This window comes from Delphinus delphis, chromosome 2 (assembly GCF_949987515.2).
Source record: "Delphinus delphis chromosome 2, mDelDel1.2, whole genome shotgun sequence".
Classification (NCBI taxonomy): domain Eukaryota; kingdom Metazoa; phylum Chordata; class Mammalia; order Artiodactyla; family Delphinidae; genus Delphinus; species Delphinus delphis.
The window spans coordinates 132349745-132370074 of NC_082684.1; the positions used below are offsets into that span (position 1 = coordinate 132349745).

Below are 20330 nucleotides of genomic sequence, written 5' to 3' on the forward strand. Positions count from 1 at the left end.
AACACAGCAAGAAAAAACTAATGATATTTTAATTTTCCTATTCAATAATTATGGCAAATATGGTGGAATACTTTGGGGGGGAAGGGAGGAAGAAGAGAGACTGATCAATGTTCCAAGCTTCACAGCATAAATTACAATGTCTGAAAATTAATAATCATATATAGACTATTAAATGAAATTGTACTAGGTTGAAATATTTCTAGATAACTAATAGCATCCTAGATTATCCATTATCAAAAGTTAATTTTTAAATGGCATATTGATTAAATCAGAGTGCTGAAAATGGACACTTTCCCTTTTCTCTTTACTAAGAGAACAATCATCCAGTGAAAAACCATCTGTGTGATACTGATTCACCTGCTCTCTTTGGAGCCAGTGAAGGCTGTTTGGAAGATTCTTTGCCCATTCCCTCAGTGCATTCACACATGCAGAATACTTATGTTTAGTTCCACCTCTTTGCCTATCTAAAATTTTAGATGTAGAAATGGCATTGGATAGGAATGAAAAGTGGTGACAAAGCTTAATTAAAACTAAACATTTTAAAAGTTCTATTTCTGCATTTAAAAATGTTTCTAGCATGGGTTCTTTTTTCTATTGCTCGGAATTTCAAATTTGTTTATATAATTAAATGGGTTATACTTAATATGTATATACTTCTGAGCCTTTTTGACATTTTATGTATGTCCTTCTTATCTAAAGCAAGTAGGAATCTGCCATTCTACTATAAATTTTCCCCCGAAATCTATGATAAAAAGGCACCTTACCTTAAAGAATTCTATTTCAGTTATTTGCAGATGACTGGGACAAACCAATTCTTAATCTAAGCAATACCACTATTTTTACTCAGTACCAAGGCTACTTTGAAAGAGGCAGGGGCAGCGAGTAAATGGAGGATGGCTATCATGCTGGCTCCATGCATTTCGTTTTCTGGCTGACTTGGAGTCGGCAAAAATAAATATTCTAAGTGAGGTAGATATAGTGATGCTTAGAAACAGGGCACAAAAGTTTACACCACTGAGTATGCTAACAAATTTATAACAAGAGACTCTGAAAACGCAAACACTTTCCTATACCAATCCCAAAGTTAAGCTTTCTTTAATTGGGTTATTAAAATCAGATCAACACCAGGTTGACTAAGAAAATGGATATTTTCATTGAGGCCAAGAAAAGGGAAGACATTTTAAAACAAGAGTGCAGTCTGGGGTCAGGTGGGGATTGCTGGTTGGCCAGGGGGCCAAACAAGGGCTCTAGGTGTCTGTGGAGCAAAAAAAAGAGGAGCAAAAGAAAGCCTAGAGATTCTGTACGGCAAAAGGGGGTACACCCCAAAAATTTCATGCTCAAAGATCATGGATGCATTTGGCATATATTAGTACAATCACGACTATAGCTAGACGGCAATTTGCCAAGTCTGTGTTAAAGTGACAATTATTTTAGAAGATGCCAACTTTCAGCTTCTGCCACTTGAGTCTATTCTTTATAGTCCAAGCAATACCACACCAGTATATCCCATAACTATCACTTCCATTCATTTCCAAGTTTGAAAAGAAAATAGAAAGATAGAAAAGCAATAAGGCTGAAGATATAGGTCCATACACTCTTCCTGTCCCTCTATAACCACCCATCCCATTTTCTTAATGATCAATATGTGTTGTCACATGAAACAATCTCCAGTAAATGCTGAGGGTCTTTGCTATCATGACCCTGAATCTGAGCTAGAGCTAGAATTCCTGATTTCCTACACTTTTCCTCTTACTAAAAATTTTTAAAATTAAATAACCCTCATAATTAAAGAGCCCTATTTGGCGACTTCAAGAGAAGCATTAGGTATTTTTTGAAGTTTTCATAAATATTTTCCAAACATCTAAAAAACATGTTAGCTAAAAATTTAATAGCATATTTCCAAAAATACTGATGGTTACAAGCAGCTGAATTGGGTATATAATAAAAAATGTTCAGTTCAAAGATGGAGTCAAGTGCAATTTGTTGCCTATACTAGGTTCTACTTACACTGGAAGCCATAGAGTTAAATCACCAATAACAGCAGGTGAGAAAATTTTAGCATACTGAGTAACAGTTCTAATTACTTTTGAAGTAGCAGCCTGGAGCTGAGAGGGCTTGGGACCAAGTTTGTTTTGTTTTGTTTGTTAATTTTGGAGTAGTTTTCATAGAGTAAAATACACACGTTCAAGTGTACTCTTTGATCAGTTTTGACAAATGTGTTTATCTGCTAACTCATAACATTTCCATCACCCCAGTAAGTTCCCTAAGATACAACTTTGTATCTCTATTAGTCATTTTTAAAAATTCTGAATGCCATTTTAATTTTAAAAAGAAAAGCATCTACACAAGACAAGAATGAGTAATGGTAATCAGGGTGATATCCTTAGTTTCAGAACATAGTAGAATCATAATAAGAACTATAAACTTTAAGCTGTCTTTATTTATTATACTTTGTTATGTTAATATAAAATATTTTTAAAGAAAACATTTTAAGGAAATTTAACATCTGATATGTTAAATAATTTAAAACCAGTTTAAAAAACCTTTAATTCCTATACTCCTCAAAACCTTTACCACCTCTATATCAGAGAAGCTAATGGAGACATTTTTTTAATGCAAAAAGCCATCATTTAAAAAAAAAACATGTACCAGAGCTCATTAAAATATATCATTAAAGATGACAGTCTACTACAGCGGTTTCCAAAATGAAATGCACATGCCATGAGGATACACATGGTGATATACTGGTGTGGAAAAAATTATAACTTCTGTTATATTTATTTTTAATCTCTTTTACAATTTCTATCTTTTGCATGTGTTTTATAATGTACATTATTTTGTATTTCAGAAGTAAAAGTTTGTTTATAGGTAGTGACTTATAAAAGTTTTAAGGGTGTTTGTTTATTAAAAACACTCTACTGATAGGAATGAAAAATTTACAGTTTGGAAACTACTTTTCTAGCTGATTAGCTAGCTAGCTTCACTGTGTGTGAGTGCATGTGCACATATATGAATGTAGACATCACAGAAAATACCTTAAGCAAAGATTGCTTATGACTTTCTCGCTTCTTCTCTTCCTCTTTTTTGGCTACAACAGATGCCATACGCCTTTCTTCTTCCTAAAAGAAAAATGTAAAAAAGTATTATTAAGTATTTAACCTTTTTTATGCTAAATATCTTCAGTTTTCCAAGTCTGATTTTCTTTGTGAGAGGCATACTATTTGCTAATAGAAAATATGCCCTCAAAGAAAAAGTTAGTATGTTCCTCTTTATTTTCTTCTTCCGTCTTAATTCTAAAAGAAACCTGTACATTCTTAACTCTGCTCCACACTCTTGATGTGAGATAAACCTAACTAATACAAGAAAGAAAAAAGAATGAGAAGAGAAAAAAGAAAGGGGAAGCAGGCTTCTATAATTTTTCTTTGTACTGTAGTTCCACATGGAGAGACTTAACAAACTTGCTATCATGAAGATAAAAAGGATAAAAATTATACTCTTAACAATCTTTATTTAATTTATGGTTGCAAATCAGAGGTTTTTCTTAATGACAAAACAGCTGTGAAAGCTTTTAAAAACTCTCCATTGATATTAATAAATTATTCTCCATTAACATCATTACTTTTACTTTGTTTTTAAGTTGATTTGGCCAGTCTAATTTCTTCCATTCTAAAAACTATGAAATAATATTACTGTAATAACATTATACAGTTTAGAAAAATTTTTTAAAATCAGTCATAATCCTAACACCCTAACTCAAATATTATCATTTCTGTATCACCTTACAATACTATGAGCAAAGTTTTAAATGTTGCAATCTGTATACACAATCTGGATCATGTTTTTTTTCCCCCTGAATATTGGCAAATTTTAATAAAGTAAATTATAACCATGTAAGTTTTAATTTTTATTACCAAAAGATTTGTAGGCATTCAAAATGATGTCACAATTTGAGAAAACAATTTCTTCATAAAAGACAAACCTGAAAATATCTTCAGTGATAGAAAATTTAAAAAGTAATTCAGTACATTTGAAGCAGAACTTTTTAAGAAATAAAAAATTACAAAAACTGATATGAAAAATTTAATGGAGGTGGTTTGAAGAGCAGATTTTATACAGCTGAAGAGAGAATCAGCCAACTGGAAAACAGGTCAGAAGAAATTTTCCTGTATGCTTTCATACTAGCCCATACTTGCCAATCATAGCACTTAACCTGTTTCATTTAAATTATTTCTGGTACTATCTCTCCCCTTTCCTGCAAATAGCTCCACGAAGGTATGAACCAGGTCAGCTCCCCATTACATAGTAGATATTCAATAAACATATATTCAAGGAATGAATTATTGAATGTACATCTCTATACATCTGTTCAATAATTTCCTAAAACTGAAACTACTAAATCAAGTGGTAGACATATTTCTAGGCCTTTTGATACGTTTGCAAATTTCCCTCCATAAATGTAGTACTAATTGACACTTCTACCAGAAGTTAACATTTGATTTAAAATATAATGGATAGTCATAAGAGTTGTTTGCCAAATATTCCTGTGTCTCCCCACATCCTGGCCACATTGTGAGATAGCACTTCATGCCCTTTTGAAGTTAGGTGAGGTCATGTGACTTGCTTTGGCCAATGTCATATGAACAAAAGTGACATGTGTTTACTTCTGGGTGGAACATTTCAGACAATGATGACATAGCTATTCTCTCTCTCACCTCTACTGTAGAATTTGCAAAGCTCCAGAGGTTGGGTGCTTTGAAGGCCTTGGTCCTGGAATGAGGACAACACAGAGTAAAGGTCCCAGATCACATACTATGGGCAGACTGACAGTATGAGCATGAAATAAACTTTGTGGATTTAATCCACTGAGGTTAGAGAAGTTGTTACTGTAATATAATCTAGCCTATCCTGATCAGTATATACATTATATTAGAATTAAGGAAGGTCAAAGAGATCACAAATAGGTATTCTAGGGTGTGAGCCATTACAAATGCTTCTGAAAACAAAGAAAGACCTAGACTAAAGAAGTAAATAAAAAATGCACAAAGAGAAACTATCATGGAGTTAAAAAGGAAAGTAGAATGCATCTCCCGTAAAACTCTAATTTTAGAAATGAGGAAATGAATACTCTGAGAAGTTTAGTAAATTATACAAGGTCACACAGCTAGTGACAAAGCCAGGATCAGGGCCAGAAATCATCTGTGAGAAATGCAGTTTGTATTTTTATAATAAGGATATATTTAAATGTGTCTTACTGATTTTAGAGAGATGAAAAAAGTGAGGTCAAAATTTAGAAGTAATCTGCCATATGATTTAGTTGTTTTAAAGGGAATGAAAATTTATGTGATTTTTGATGAATTTAAAGTATATTTTACGGACGGAGACCTTCAAGATGGTGGAGGAGTAAGACATGGAGATCACCTTCCTCCCCATAAATACATCAGAAATACAACTACATGTGGAACAACTCCTACCGAACACCTACTGAATGCTGGCAGAAGACCTCAGACTTCCCAAAAGGCAAGAAACTCCCCAAGTACCTGGGTAGGGCAAAAGAAAAAAGAAAAAACAGAGACAAAAGAATAGGGACAGGACCTGCACCTCTGGGAGGTGGCTGTGAAGGAGGAAAAGTTTCCAGACATTGGAAAGCCCCTTCACTGGTGGAGGCCCGGGGTGGCCGGGGGGAAGCTTTGGAGCCATGGAGGAGAGCGCAGCAACAGGGGTACAGAGGGCAAAGCGGAGAGATTCCCACACAGAGGATGGGGGCCGACCAGCACTCACCAGCCTCAGAGGCTTGTCCGCTCACCTGCAGGGGCGTGTGGGGGCTGGGAGCTGAGGCTACGGCTTCAGAGGTCAGATCCCAGGGAGAGGACGGGGTTGCCTGCGTGAACACAGCCTGAAGGGGGCTAGTGTGCCACAGCTAGCTGGGAGGGACTCCAGGAAAATGTCTGGAATTGCCCAAGAGTCAAGAGAGCATTGTTTCGGGGTGCGCTAGGAGAGGGGATTCAGAACAGTGCCTAGACGAGCTCCAGAGATGGGAGCAAGGCATGGCTATCAGCGCGGACACCAGAGACGGGCATGAAATGCTAAGGCTGCTGCTGCAGCCACCAAGAAGCCTGTGTGCAAGCACAGGTCACTATCCACACCTCCCCTCCCAGGAGCCGGTGCAGCCCGCCAATGCCAGGGTCCTGTGATCCAGGGACAGCCTCCTCGGGAGAACACATGGCGTGCCTCAGGCTGCTGCAACATCACGTCAGCCTCCGCCACCACAGGCTCGCCCTGCATTCCGTTCCCCAACCACCCCCTGGCCGGAGTGAGCCAGAGCCCCTCGTCAGCTGCTACTTTAACCCCGTCCTGTCTGAGAGAAGAACAGATGCCCTCAGGCAACCTACACACAGAGGCAGGGTCAAAACCAAAGCTGAACCCCAGGAGCTGTGAAAACAAAGAAGAGAAAGGGAAATTTCTCCCAACAGCCTCAGGAGCAGCAGATTAAATCTCCACAATCAACTTGATGTACCCTGAATCTGTGGAATACCTGAATAGACAACGAATCATCCTATAATTGAGGGGGTGGACGTTGGGAGCAACTGTAGACTTGGGGTTTGCCTTCTGTATCTAATTTGTTTTTGGTTTTATGTTTTTCTTAGTTTAGTATATAGAGTTTATAATCATTGGTATATTTGTTTATTGATTGGGTTGCTCTCTTCCTCTTTTTTTAATATACAGATACATATTTTTTTTTTGCTTTTTCTCTTTTTATGAGTGTGTATGTGTATGCTTCTTTGTGTGATTTTGTCTGTATAGCTCTCCTTTTACCATTTCTCCTAGGATTCTATCTGTCCGTTTTTATTTTTTTCCTTCTTTTTTTATTAGTATACTTTTTAGTGCTTGTTATCACTGGTGGATTTGTTTTTTGGTTTGGTTGCTCTCTTCTTTCTTCCTTCCCTTTTTTTCGCTCTTTTCCATTATTTTAATTTTTTCTTTTATTTTTAATAATAATTTTTTATTTTAATAACTTTGTTATTTTTTCTTTCTTTCTTTCTTATTTTCTCCCTTCTTTTCTGAGCTGTGTGGCTGACAGGGTTTTGGTGCTCCAGCCGGGTGTCAGGCCTGTGCCTCTGAGGTGGGAGAGCCGAGTTCAGGTCATTGGTCTACCAGAGACCTCCTGACTCCACAAAATATCAAATGGAGAATGCTCTCCCAGAGATCTCCATCTCAACACTAAGACCCAGCTCCACTCAACGACCAGTAAGTTACAGTGCTGGAACCCTGTGCCAAATAACTGGTAAGACAGAAACACAACCCCACCCATTAACACAGAGGCTGCCTAAAATCAAAATAAAGTCACAGACACCCCAAAACACAGCACCGGACGTAGTCCTGCTCACCAGAAAGACAAAATCCAGCCTCAACCACCAGAACACAGGCACTAGTCTCCTCCACCAGGAAGCCTACACAAACCGCTGAACCAACCTTAGCCACTGGGGGTAGACACCAAAAACAACGGGAACTATGAACATGCAGCCTGCAAAAAGGTGACCCCAAACACAGTAAGTTAAGCAAGAGGAGAAGACAGAGAAACACACAGCAGATGAAGGAGCAAGGTAAAAACCCAACAGACCAAACAAAAGAAGAGTAAATAGGCAGTCTACCTGAAAAACAATTCAGAGTAATAATAATAGTAAAGATATCCAAAATCTTGGAAATAGAATGGAGAAAATACAAGAAACGTGTAACAAGGACCTATAAGAACTAAAGAGCAAACAAACAATGATGAACAACACAATAAATGAAATTAAAAATTCTCTACAAGGAATCAATAGCAGAATAACTGAGGCAGAAGAACAGATAAGTAACTTGGATGATAAAATACTGGAAAAAATTACCGCAGAGCAGAATAAAGATAAAAGGATGAAAAGAATTGAGGAGAGTCTCAGAGACTTCTGGGACAACATTAAACACACCAACATATGAATTATAGAGGTCCCAGAAGAAGAGGAGAAAAAGAAAGGGACTGAGGAAATAACTGAAGAGATTAGAGTCGAAAACTTCCCTAATATGGGAAAGGAAATAGTCAATCAAGTCCAAGCAGCGCAGAGAGTCCCATACAGGATAAATCCAGGGAGAAACACGCCAAGACACATATTAATCAAACTATGAAAAATTAAATACAAAGAAAAAATATTAAAAGCAGAAAGGGAAAAACAACAAATAACATACAAGGGGATCCCCATTAGGTTAATAGCTGATCTTTCAGTAGAAACTCTGCAAGCCAGAAGGGCGTGGCAGGACATATTTGATGAAAGGGAAAAACCTACAACCAAGACGCCTCTACCCAGCAAGAATCTCATTTAGATTCGGCAGAAAATTAAAAGCTTTACAGACAAGCAAAGCTAAGAGAATTCAGCACCACTAAAGCAGCTTTACAACAAATGCTAAAGGAACTTCTCTAGGCAGGAAACACAAGAGAAGGAAAAGACCTGCAATAACAAACCGAAAACAATTAAGAAAATGGGAATAGGAACATACATATCGATAATTATCTTAAATGTAAATGGATTAAATGCTTCCACCAAGACATAGACTGACTGAATGGATACAGAAACAAGACCCGTATATATGCTGTCTACAAGCGACCCACTTCAGACCTAGTGACACATACAGACTGAAAGTGAGGGGATGGAAAAAGATATTCCATGCAAGTGGAAATCAAAAGATAGCTGAGGTAGCAAATCTCATATCAGACAAAATAGACTTTAAAATAAAGACTATTACAAGAGACAAAGAAGAACACTACATAATGATCAAGGGATCAATCCAAGAAGAAGATATAACAATTTTAAATGTTTATGCATTCAACATAGGAGCACCTCAATATGTAAGGCAAATGCTGACAGCCATAAAAGGGGAAGTCAACAGTAACACAATCATAGCAGAGGACTTTAACACTCCACTTTCACCAATGGACAGATCATCCAAACTGAAAATAAATAAGGAAACACATACTTTAAATGACACATTAAACAAGATGTACTGAATCGATATTTATAGGACATTCCATCCAAAAACAACAGAATACACTTTCTTCTCAAGTGCTCATGGAACATTCTCCAGGATAGATCATATCTTGGATCACAAATCAAGCCTCGGTAAATTTAAGAAAATTGAAATCGTATCAAGTATCTATTCTGACCACAACACTATGCAACTAGGTATCAATTACAGGAAAAATCTGTAAAAAGTACAAAAACATGGAGGCTAAACAATATGCTACTAAATAACCAAGAGATCACTGAAGAAATCAAAGAGGAAATCAAAAAATTTCTGGAAACAAATGACAATGAAAACATGACGACCCAAAACCTATGGGATGCAGCAAAAGCAGTTCTAAGAGGGAAGTTTATAGCAATACAATCCTACCTCAGGAAACAAGAAACATCTCAAATAACCAACCTAATCTTACACCTAAAGCAATCAGACAAAGGAGAACAAAATAACCCCAAAGTTAGCAGAAGGAAGGAAATCATAAAGATCAGATCAGAAATAAATGAAAAAGAAATGAAGGAAACAATATTAAAGATCAATAAAACTAAAAGCTTGTTCTTTGAGTAGAGAAGCAAAATTGATAAAGCATTAGCCAGACTCAACAGGAAAAAAAGGGAGAAGACTCAAATCAATAAAATTAGAAATAAAAAGGAGAAGTAACAACAGACACTGCAGAAATACAAAGGATCATGAGATCTTACTACAAGCAACTATATGCTAATAAAGTGGACAACCTGGAAGAAATGGACAAATTCTCAGAGAAGCACAACCTTCTGAGACTGAACCAGGAAGAAAGAGAAAATATAAACCGACCAATCACAAGCACTGAAATTGAGACTGTGATTAGTAATCTTCCAACAAACAAAAGCCCAGGGCCAGATGGCTTCACAGGTGAATTCTATCAAACATTTAGAGAAGAGCTAACACCTATGCTTCTCAAACTCTTCCAAATTATAGCAGAGGGAGAAACACTCCCAAATTCATTCTACGAGGCCAGCATCACCTTGATACCAAAACCAGATAAAGATGTCACAAAGAAAGAAAACTACAGGCCAATATCACTGATGAACATAGATGCAAAATCCTCAACAAAATACTATCAAAGAGAATCCAACAGCACATTAAAAGGATCATACACCATGATCAAGTGGGGTTTATCCCAGGAATGCAAGAATTCTTCAATATATGCATATCAATGTGATACACCATATTAACAAATTGAAGGAGAAAAACTGTATGATGATCTCATTAGATGCAGAGAAAGCTTTCGACAAAATTCAACACCCATTTATGATAGAAACTCTGAAGAAAGTAGGCATAGAGGGAACTTACCTCAACATAATAAAGGCCACGTGGGACAAACCCACAGCCAACATCGTCCTCAATGGTGAAAAACTGAAACCATTTCCACTAAGATCAGGAACAAACAAGGCTGTCCAGTCTCAGCACTATTATTCAACACAGTTTTGGAAGTTTTAGCCACAGCAATCAGAGAAGAAAAATAAATAAAAGGAATCCAAATCGGAAAAGAAGAAGTAAAGTTGTCACTGTTAGCAGATGACATGACAGTATACATAGAGAATCCTAAAGATGCTACCAGAAAACTACTAGAGCTAGTCAATGAATCTGGTAAAGTAGCAAGATACAAAAGTAATGCACAGAAATCTCTTGCATTCCTATACACTAATGATGAAAAATCTGAAAGTGAAATTAAGAAAACACTCCCATTTACCACTGCAACAAAAAGAAAAAAATACCTAGGAATAAACCTCTACCTAGGGAGACAAGAGACCTATTATGCAGTAAACTATAAGACACTGATGAAATAAATTAAAGATGATACAAATAGATGGAGAGATATACCATGTTCTTGGATTGGAAGAATCAACATTGTGAAAATGACTCTACTACCCAAAGCAATCTACAGACTCAATACAATCCCTATCAAACTACCAGTGGCATTTCTCACAGAACTAGAAGAAGAAAGTGCACAATTTGTATGGAAACACAAAAGACCCAAATAGCCAAAGCATTCTTGATAAAGAAAAACGGAGCTGAAGGAATCAGGCTTCCTGACTTCAGACTATACTACAAAGCTACAGTAATCAAGACAGTATGGTACTGGCACAAAAACAGAAATATAGATCAATGGAACAGGACAGAAAGCCCAGAGATAAACCCACGTACATATGGTCACCTTATCTTTGATAAAGGAGGCAAGAATATATAATGGAGAAGAGACAGCCTCTTCAATAAGTGGTGCTGGGCAAACTGGACAGGTACATGTAAAAGTATGAGATTAGATCACTCCCTAACACCATACACAAATATAAGCTCAAAATGGATTAAAGACCTAAATGTAAGGCCAGAAACTATAAAACTCTTAGAGGAAAACATAGGCAGAACACTCTATGACATAAATCTCAGTAAGATCCTTTTTGACCCACCTCCTAGAGAAATGGAAATAAAAGCAAAAATAGACAAATGGGGCCTAATGAAAGTTAAAAGCTTTTGCACAGCAAAGGAAACCATAAGCAAGACGAAAAAACAACCCTCAGAATGGGAGAAAATATTTGCAAATGAAGCAACTGACAAAGGACTAATTTCCAAAATTTACAAGCAGCTCAATATCTAAAAGAACAAACAACCCAATCCAAAAATGGGCCAAAGACCTAAACAGACATTTCTCCAAAGAAGACATACAGATTTCCAACAAACATATGAAAGGGTGCTCAACATCACTAATCATTAGAGAAATACAAATCAAAACTACAATGAGGTCTCACTTCACACCAGTCAGAACGGCCATCGTCAAAAAATCTACAAACAATAAATGCTGGAGAGGGTGCGAAGAAAAGGGAACCCTCTTGCACTCTTGGTGGGAATGTAAATTGATACAGCCACTATGGAGAACAGTATGGAGATTCCTTAAAAAACTGAAAATAGAACTACCATACGACCCAGCAATCCCACTACTGGGCATATACCCTGAGAAAACCATAATTCAAAAAGAGTCATGTACTACAATGTTCATTGCAGCTCTAGTTACAACAGCCAGGATATGGAAGCAACCTAAGTGTCCTTCGACAGCTGAATGGATAAAGACGTGGCACATATATACAATGGAATATTACTCAGCCCTAAAATGAAACGAAATTGAGTTATTTGTAGTGAGGTGGATGGACCTAGAGTCTGTCATACAGAGTGAAGTAAGTCAGAAAGAGAAAAACCAGTATCGTATGCTAACACACATATATGGAATGTAAAAAAAAAAAAAAAAAAGGTTCTAAAGAACCTAGGGGCAGGACAGGAATAAACATGCAGATGTAGAGAATGGACTTGAGGAAATGGGGAGGGGGAAGGGTACGCTGGGACAAAGTGAGAGAGTGGCATAGATTTATAAATACTACCAAATGTAAAACATATAGCTAGTGGGAAGCAGCCACATAGCACAGGGAGATCAGCTCGGTGCTTTGTCCCACCTAGAGGGATGGGATAGGGACGGTGGGAGGGAGATGCAAGAGGGAGGAGATATGGGGATATATGTATATGTATAGCTGATTCACTTTATTATAAAGCAGAAACTAACACACCATTGTAAAGTAATTATACTGCAATAAAGATTTTAAATAAATAAAATATATTTTACAATTTGGGAAACAGTTATTCTTCATATTTAAAGGCTGAATAGAGGTAATGAGGAAAAATAAACTAAAAATGAAATTCAGAACCCTGATTACTAGCTTTATAAAATAGCTGGATTAATAAGCATATTAAACTCTTTTGCTCAGTGAATGCTGATTTAGTTACCTATTAAGTATAACCTGTTTCAGAAAAAAACTTTTTAAAAGAACAAAATATATTAATGTTCAATTGTTGACTCATGTATTGAATGTGAACTAGAAACAGATTGGTTACTCAAAGAGCAGTTTTAAACAGTACTAGAAACTGTATGGATCACGTACTACACATACTTAAGAGATGATTTCATCAGATTTTCAAAAAGAATTTGAGCATCTATTAAAGGCAGTACGACTTTAAAAGGAAAGCTAAACCTAGGAAAACTGGATATATGCCAAATCAATTCAAATATTGAGTGTTTTTAAAAACTTATATATCTGATGACTATATTTCAGCCCAAATAATTATAGAGTAGCTAAACGTAGAAACAAAAATAAACCTCTTATTGTAAAGATAAGCTATAAGTCTGTTGGTAAGAAGGAAAAAAATTGTAAAATTCTGGCATCTTCAAGATAATAGTCCAACTTCTGGCACAAAAGCCATATCCTCTACGTAACAAAAGAAACGGATCTATCTGGGACTAAAAATATACATACACTTTTTTCCTTACTTCAGTTTGTTGTGAAGACCCACTACTGAAATGATTTCTAATTAATTAGGAAGTGCAGTGATTTAATAGATGTTTAATAACTTAGAATATATTGTTAGCAGCTTATTGAGGCTCAAAAACAATGCATATATTATATGAGAAGACATTTGCTGCAAATATATAATAGCAGTCCTAATATAGGCAGCAATTTATTATGTGGAATTTTAAAAACAATGGCAATGTGAGGTTTTAACCATATACTTTAGAATAGATAGTTATACAAAACATTGTTTTCCTTGACTACACTAAATCTTAAAACAGATCTAAAATTACAGTTTTGTCTAGAAGAGAATGGCCCATATTTTTCATTCAATCTTTTTTTTTTTTTTTTTACAGAGAAAACTGATTTCCCAGGTCATAGTTAATGTCAGAATGTAGATTAGAAGCCATGTCACCTGACTTCTACTGGCCCATGGATAATAGCTATAGTATACTTTGGTGGGGAGGGGAGCCAGAACCGGCTAGGTTATACTGTCATAACAACTTTAAAACTCACACTAGCTTACAATAAGAAAATTTTATTTCTTGATCATGCAAAGAACACTGCAACTGTTCTCCATGTAGTGGCTAAGTATTCCTGGGTGCTATGACCTGATGGCATGTTCGACTCAATGTATGATTCCACAATGACCACTGCATGGGAGAAAAGCATGGAAAATCTCACTTTAGCTTTTAAATGCTTCTGTCTGAAAATTATGTACATTACTTCTGCTCACATTTCATTGGCCAAAGCAAGCTGCATGACCACGTTTACTCCAAGGGAAAGGGAAATATCATCTTTCCATCTGTTAAAAAGAGGAGGAGAACCAGAAGGCATAGGTGAGCCTTAGTAATGGCTACCACGACAGGAAACTCACCTCTATCTCAGATAGGCTACTGCATTTTTTGGAGGCAAATTGTAAACAAGTTCATATGAAGCCAACTAAATGTGAGTTTGAGGTGAAAACTTTAGACACTGTGTCCATTTCAGAACTGTGAGAATAGCACCTGCATTCACAAAATACTGCCTTGGAAATAAAAAATTCTGGGAGGCGGAATTTTCTATACAATGGTCCTTCTTCTAGCCCCTCCAAATGTGTCTATTCTCTCCTTTTCTGGACAGTTGTAAAAATATTTGAAGACTACTGTAATATCTTCTCCTTTGTCAACGAATTGTGCCAGGTTCTCTGGAAATACTTCCAGTTTGTGATCACCCTTCTAAAACTAATAGTTCAGGTGTAATTTGACCATTAAAGAAAAAAAGGGGACTATTGTCCATTTTTCTGAATCCTCTATTTCTATAAATGAATATTGTTTAAAACCATATTAACTTCTAACAATCATATCTCATAATTAACTCAATTTGAACTTATCAATTCCAATGCAAGTCTTTTTCAAATATGCTAAGTCTCATTTCCCAAAACACTGCATTTGGCTGAGAATTGTTATGTTTGTTGTTGTGAAGTAAAGTCCAGAATTTTCTATTTCTCTATTTTTTATCTTGCTAAATTCTGCTTATATTTATAGACTAGAAGTCGGCAAACTTTTCCTGTAAAGGGCCAGATGGTAAATATTTTAAGCTTTGTGATCCACATAAAATCCCTATTGCATATTCTTTTTCTTTTTTCACAATGTTTCACAAATATAAAAACCATTCATAGCTTGAGAGCTGTAAAAAGAAAAAAACAGGCTGTGGGATGGATTTGGCCCACAGACTGTAGTTTGCCAAACCTTGTTTTAGATTATTGAGCTACTTTTGGATTCTGATTTGATCAACCAGTACATCAGGATCTCTAACTTTTCCAGTTTGTCATTTACATATTTTTATCAGAATAATATAAATGTTCTCAACTAGTCAACATTCAAAAATGTTGAAGAGAATAAGCTTGAGGAAAAAGCCTCATAGCATGCCAGTACAGATTTCTCTGCAGGCTGGCGTTAATCCATTACTTTCTGTTCCGTAGGTATACCTGAATCACAAATCCACTTAACCATGTTGTCATACAACTTACTCAACACGCTATCATAAAAGACTCTGTCCAATGTTTTGCTTAAATAACAAAACACTGTCTCTCTATAGCACTCTTCTGAGAGGGTCTGTTTATAATATCTAAAATAGTAACCTAATTTTGTAGGGCACAAATTGTTTTCTGTGAACTAATGCTGCCTCCTGCTGATCAATTCCTTAAGTACTCACAACCTATCTTCTAATAATCCAATTTAGATTTCCTTCATAATCTACATTTAAGTTTACTGTCACAATATTTTTTCTTTCCATGATAAAAAGACAGATGAGTTCATCTTATCTTTCAGCTACTCTGCTATTCTATACTGCTTCCCAGATATAACTTTCAAAGGCCCAGCAATTTAGTCACTACACTTATCCATTGCTCTAGATTGAAGATTGGCAAATTCTACCCCACAGGCCAAATCCAGTACGCCACCTTTTTTTTGTAAATAAAGTTTTATTGGAACAGATCCATGCTCACTCATTTATGTATTGGCCATGCCTGCTTTCACATCACAATGAGAGAGTTGAATAGTTTTCAACACAGACTCTATAGCCCCCAAACCCTAAAATATTTACTAACAGGCCCTTTACAGATAAAGTTTGCCAGCCCCTGATCTAAATGGGTCTGGACTCAAACTTTTTATTCACCTATCCTAGGTTTTACTTTCACTTTATTAATATTTATTTCTTCTCTTTACTAAAAGCCATTCTTCTTAACAGAGATAACAAAAGCTAAATAGGAATTGAGGCCAGGAAGTCACATTATCTTTTGATATCATATTATCTCTTGCCATTCCTCTGGATCAGACCCCCAGAAGCTCTTACCCTGACTAACCTCCTTGCTTCTCACTTTATCACCCATCCTGTCCTCCACAATTCATCCTCTGGGCTGCTACTCAGATAAACTTTTCAATAGACTAATCCAATTTAAGTATCTTAAAACTCTTTAAGGATTTCCTATGTTCAACACAAAAATCTAAACTCTTTCCTATGGCATAAAATGCCCTCATGACCCAGTCCTTGCTGGTCATACATCCTTTTCCTCTTGCTCTTCTCCCCCATGTACAGTCAGTGCTCAGCCATGTTGAATTGCTATCAGTTGCCATATTCTCACACCCGTCTGCATTTTGCACGCCTTCTCTGTCCCTGGAACACTTTCCACTGATACATCCTCCTTCTTCTTTGCCCCTCTTCAAGTCTCAAGTCAAGTATTTTCTCCTTTGGAACATCTCCTGTTTCTCCAGTAGACATAGGTGGGCTTTGCTCTTTGATATCATCGTGCCGTGTGTGTGTGTGTGTGTGTGTGTGTGTGTGTGTGTGTGTATAAACACATACATATCTATTGATCGAGCTCATCTAACTAGCTTGTCATTCTGCATTATAATCTGGCTGCATGCCTGCCTCTGTACTTGACTGTAAGCAACTTGAGGGTCTGAATTATGATTCTGATCTTGTCACCTCTAGAGTCTAATACATACCCCAGTGCAGAAACTTCAGTTCAGGGTGCCTAAGAATGTGTCAGGAATTTTTTCATGGTGACTTTAGATCAAAAGAAATATGTTACAGCTCTGTTTCTAAGTAGTTAGTAAACAACTTAATAAGTATTCATGTTCTAGCAACTTAGTAGCCATTTGAAAAAATAATACTATTAAATTAAAGAAAAAATACCATTCTTGAATAACCACAATTACTTACTAATGAAATGTGTGTGTCTGTAAGGCATTACACAAGTTCTCAAACATTAGAATTAGATTGGACACTGTCACCTTCATTTCCTGCTCTATACTGATTTTGGCATGGTATTTGTTTTTATCGCAACCACTGAAAGGTCAGCTTTGCCAGGATATAATGCCATAGACAGAAACATACTGCGACCTAATGTTGAAATGGTAAACTACCTTAAGCTAGTAATTTTCTCAGTGTCTCACAGATATAAAATATCATTGTGTTTTGCTTGAAAATTATAAATATTCCACAGTGCCCCTCTGAGTTCACTGCAGTATCCTTGGCATGCCGTTTGGGGAACCATAGCCCCAGTGCATACAAGTTCATTAAATATTTGTGTAATCCACCCCAGCTAGAATGTCCATATGATAAATTACATAAGACTTAATCAAAAGATATCTTTGAAGAGAAAATAGTTATAGAACTGGTATCAGCAAAATTTGCCAGCCACGTGGTAAATATTTTAGGGTTGTAGGCCATATAGTTTCTTTAACAACTGTTCAATTCTGCCACTATAGCATCAAAGCAGATATAAATAATATATAAATGTATGGATATGACTGTGTTCTAACACAACTTTATTTACAAAAACAGGTGGCTCGCTCATGGGCTAGTGTTTGTCAACACTAGCCCATGTTGGCAAATTAATAGAAAGTCTTTTAAAAGGTACATTCTTTCCAAACTAAAGTTACTAAAAAGCTATAAACAAAAGGTGAGACAGAACACCATGAGTCTATACCGATATGAATAAGTTAATAAATTGAAATTTTTATGGGGTATGGAATTACAAAGGTGTGATATTGTGATTTATTATAAGAAATATATATTTGGTCTTCATCCCAGTTTCTGGTTCACAGCTCCCAAAACCCTAGGAATTTCCTAAGTGTGGAGAGTGATAGAGGTGTCTTTTGTTTTGTTAATGAGGTGACTTTGGACCCCATCTAAGGATGGAGGCTGGTTGCCAAGAGAACCAACCAGGCAATTAGAGGGTTGGAACTTTCCATCCCACTCCCAGACCTCCAGGGAGAGAAGAGGAGCTGAAGGTTGAATCGACTGCCAATGGCTGGGCTTCCCTGGTGGCGCAATGGTTAAGAATCCGCCTGCCAATGTAGAGGATACGGGTTCGAGCCCTGGTCTGGGAAGATCCCACATGCCACGGAGCAACTAAGTCCGTGTGCCACAACTACTGAGCCTGCTCTAGAGCCCGTGAGCCACAACTACTGAGCCCACGTGCCACAACTACTGAGCCCACGTGCCACAACTACTGAAGCCCGCGTGCCTAGAGCCCGTGCTCCACAACAAGAGAAGCTGCCGCAATGAGAAGCCCATGCAACGCAATGAAGAGTAGCCCCTGCTTGCCACAACTAGAGAAATCCCGCGCACAGCAACAAAGACCCAACACAGCCAAAAATAAATAAATAAAATAAATAAATTTATAAAAGAAAATGCCAATGACTGATGATATAATCAATCATGACTATGTAATGAAGCCTCCATAAAAACTCCAAAGGGACAGGTTCAGAGAGCTTCGGGATTGGTGAAACCTAGAGATTTGGGGAGAGTGGTGTGCTTAGAAGCTCCATGTCCCTTCCCCCATACCTTGCCCTCTTTTCCATCTGGCTGTTCCTGAGTTATATCCTTTTACAATAAACTGGTGACCTAGTAAGTAAAATGTTTCTCTGAGTTCTGTAAGCTGCTCTTGCAAATTAATCGAACCTGAGGCAGGGGGTTGTGGGAACCTCTGATTTATAGCCAGGGGGTTGGAAGTACAGTTAACAACCTGGACTTGTTACTGGCATCTGGTGGTGGGGGTGTGGTGGAGAAGGGTGCGTGTGTAGTCTTACAGGACTGAGTCCTCAAGCTGTGGAATCTGGTGCTATCTCCCAGGTAGACAGTGTCAGAATTGAATTGAATTCTTAGACACTGAGATGGTGTTCTGAGAATTTCTCGTTGAAGCTGTGGGGAACTCTGCCTCCACCCCGTTGGGAATTGAGTCTCAGAACACCAAAAGAAAAGGGAACAAGAATAACTTCATGTGCAGAAGCCTGGCAGACAACATGTTAAAGTGAACAACATCAATAAAGAGATAAATATAAATTACGTATCACTTGATAGGATGCAGTGAGAGGAAGCAAAATCACTTGTGATATTTATGCCAGAAATCTATAACAAATAATTAACAGTCATGGGCTTCCCTGGTGGCGCAGTGGTTGAGAGTCCGCCTGCTGATGCAGGGGACACAGGTTCGTGCCCCGGTCCGGGAAGATCCCACATGCCGCCGAGTTGCTGGGCCCGTGAGCCATGGCCGCTGAGCCTGCACGTCCGGAGCCTGTGCTCCGCAACGAGAGAGGCCACAACAGTGAGAGGCCCGCGTACCACAAAAAAAAAAAAACCCGAATTAAGGGTCATTCTATAGAATAACTGACCTATAATTTTCATAAATGTCGAAGTCATGAAAGTCAAGGAAAGACTAGGGAACTGTTCCTGAAAAATGGTGAGAATAGAGACATGACAATAAAATGTACCTCTGTGCAACGTATAATTCCAAACTGGATCATTTTGCCCCACAGAACATTATTAATATAACTGGTAAAATTTGAATGTGGTGTGAGGATTAGACACTAGCAATTATTCAATGTTTATTTCCTGATTTTGTTGGTTATATTGTGTTTACACGAGAGAATGTCTTTGCTCACAAGAAATACATACTGAAGTGTTCAGGGTGGTTGGGGAATTGAGTCAGCAGCTTACTCTCAAATGGTTCTGGAACAAAAGTCCTTTGTCCTGTACTTATAACTTTTCTGTAACTTTGAGATTATTTCCATTAAAATTTTTTTTAATTTCTAAAATTAAACAGTGGAAGAGAAGATGTGCAAGGATTACTGCTCTGTATTAGCAGAAGAGCTGGCCCTGTTCCCATCCCAGGTGATTTTCCTCATTTCCTTACCAAGCAAACACATCCTAGGGAAGGTACAAGGACAGTAATTATAGACAGTATTGTTCTCCTTTACTTAAGGCATGGAAATAGGTAAACTTTACTCAACCAACAAGGCTTTACTGAACATTACTACATTCTCAGCATCATGTGAGATAGAGAAGGAAAGGAAATAAACATGTATAGAACATCTGCATGTATCAGGCAAGGAAGACAAAGAATGGCTTCTGCTCTCAAGGACTATGTAC

The 20330-nt window shown here is 37.2% G+C and overlaps 1 protein-coding gene across 1 annotated transcript in view; it reads right to left on the minus strand.

Moving 5' to 3' along the window:
- LRRC49 (leucine rich repeat containing 49) overlaps positions 1–20330 on the minus strand; it is a 129068-nt gene that overhangs the window by 38796 nt on the left and 69942 nt on the right. The window contains exon 10 of the mRNA XM_060003703.1: positions 3036–3119. Within this exon, the coding sequence (XP_059859686.1) occupies positions 3036–3119 (84 nt within the window). The remainder of the gene's footprint in view (positions 1–3035; positions 3120–20330) is intronic.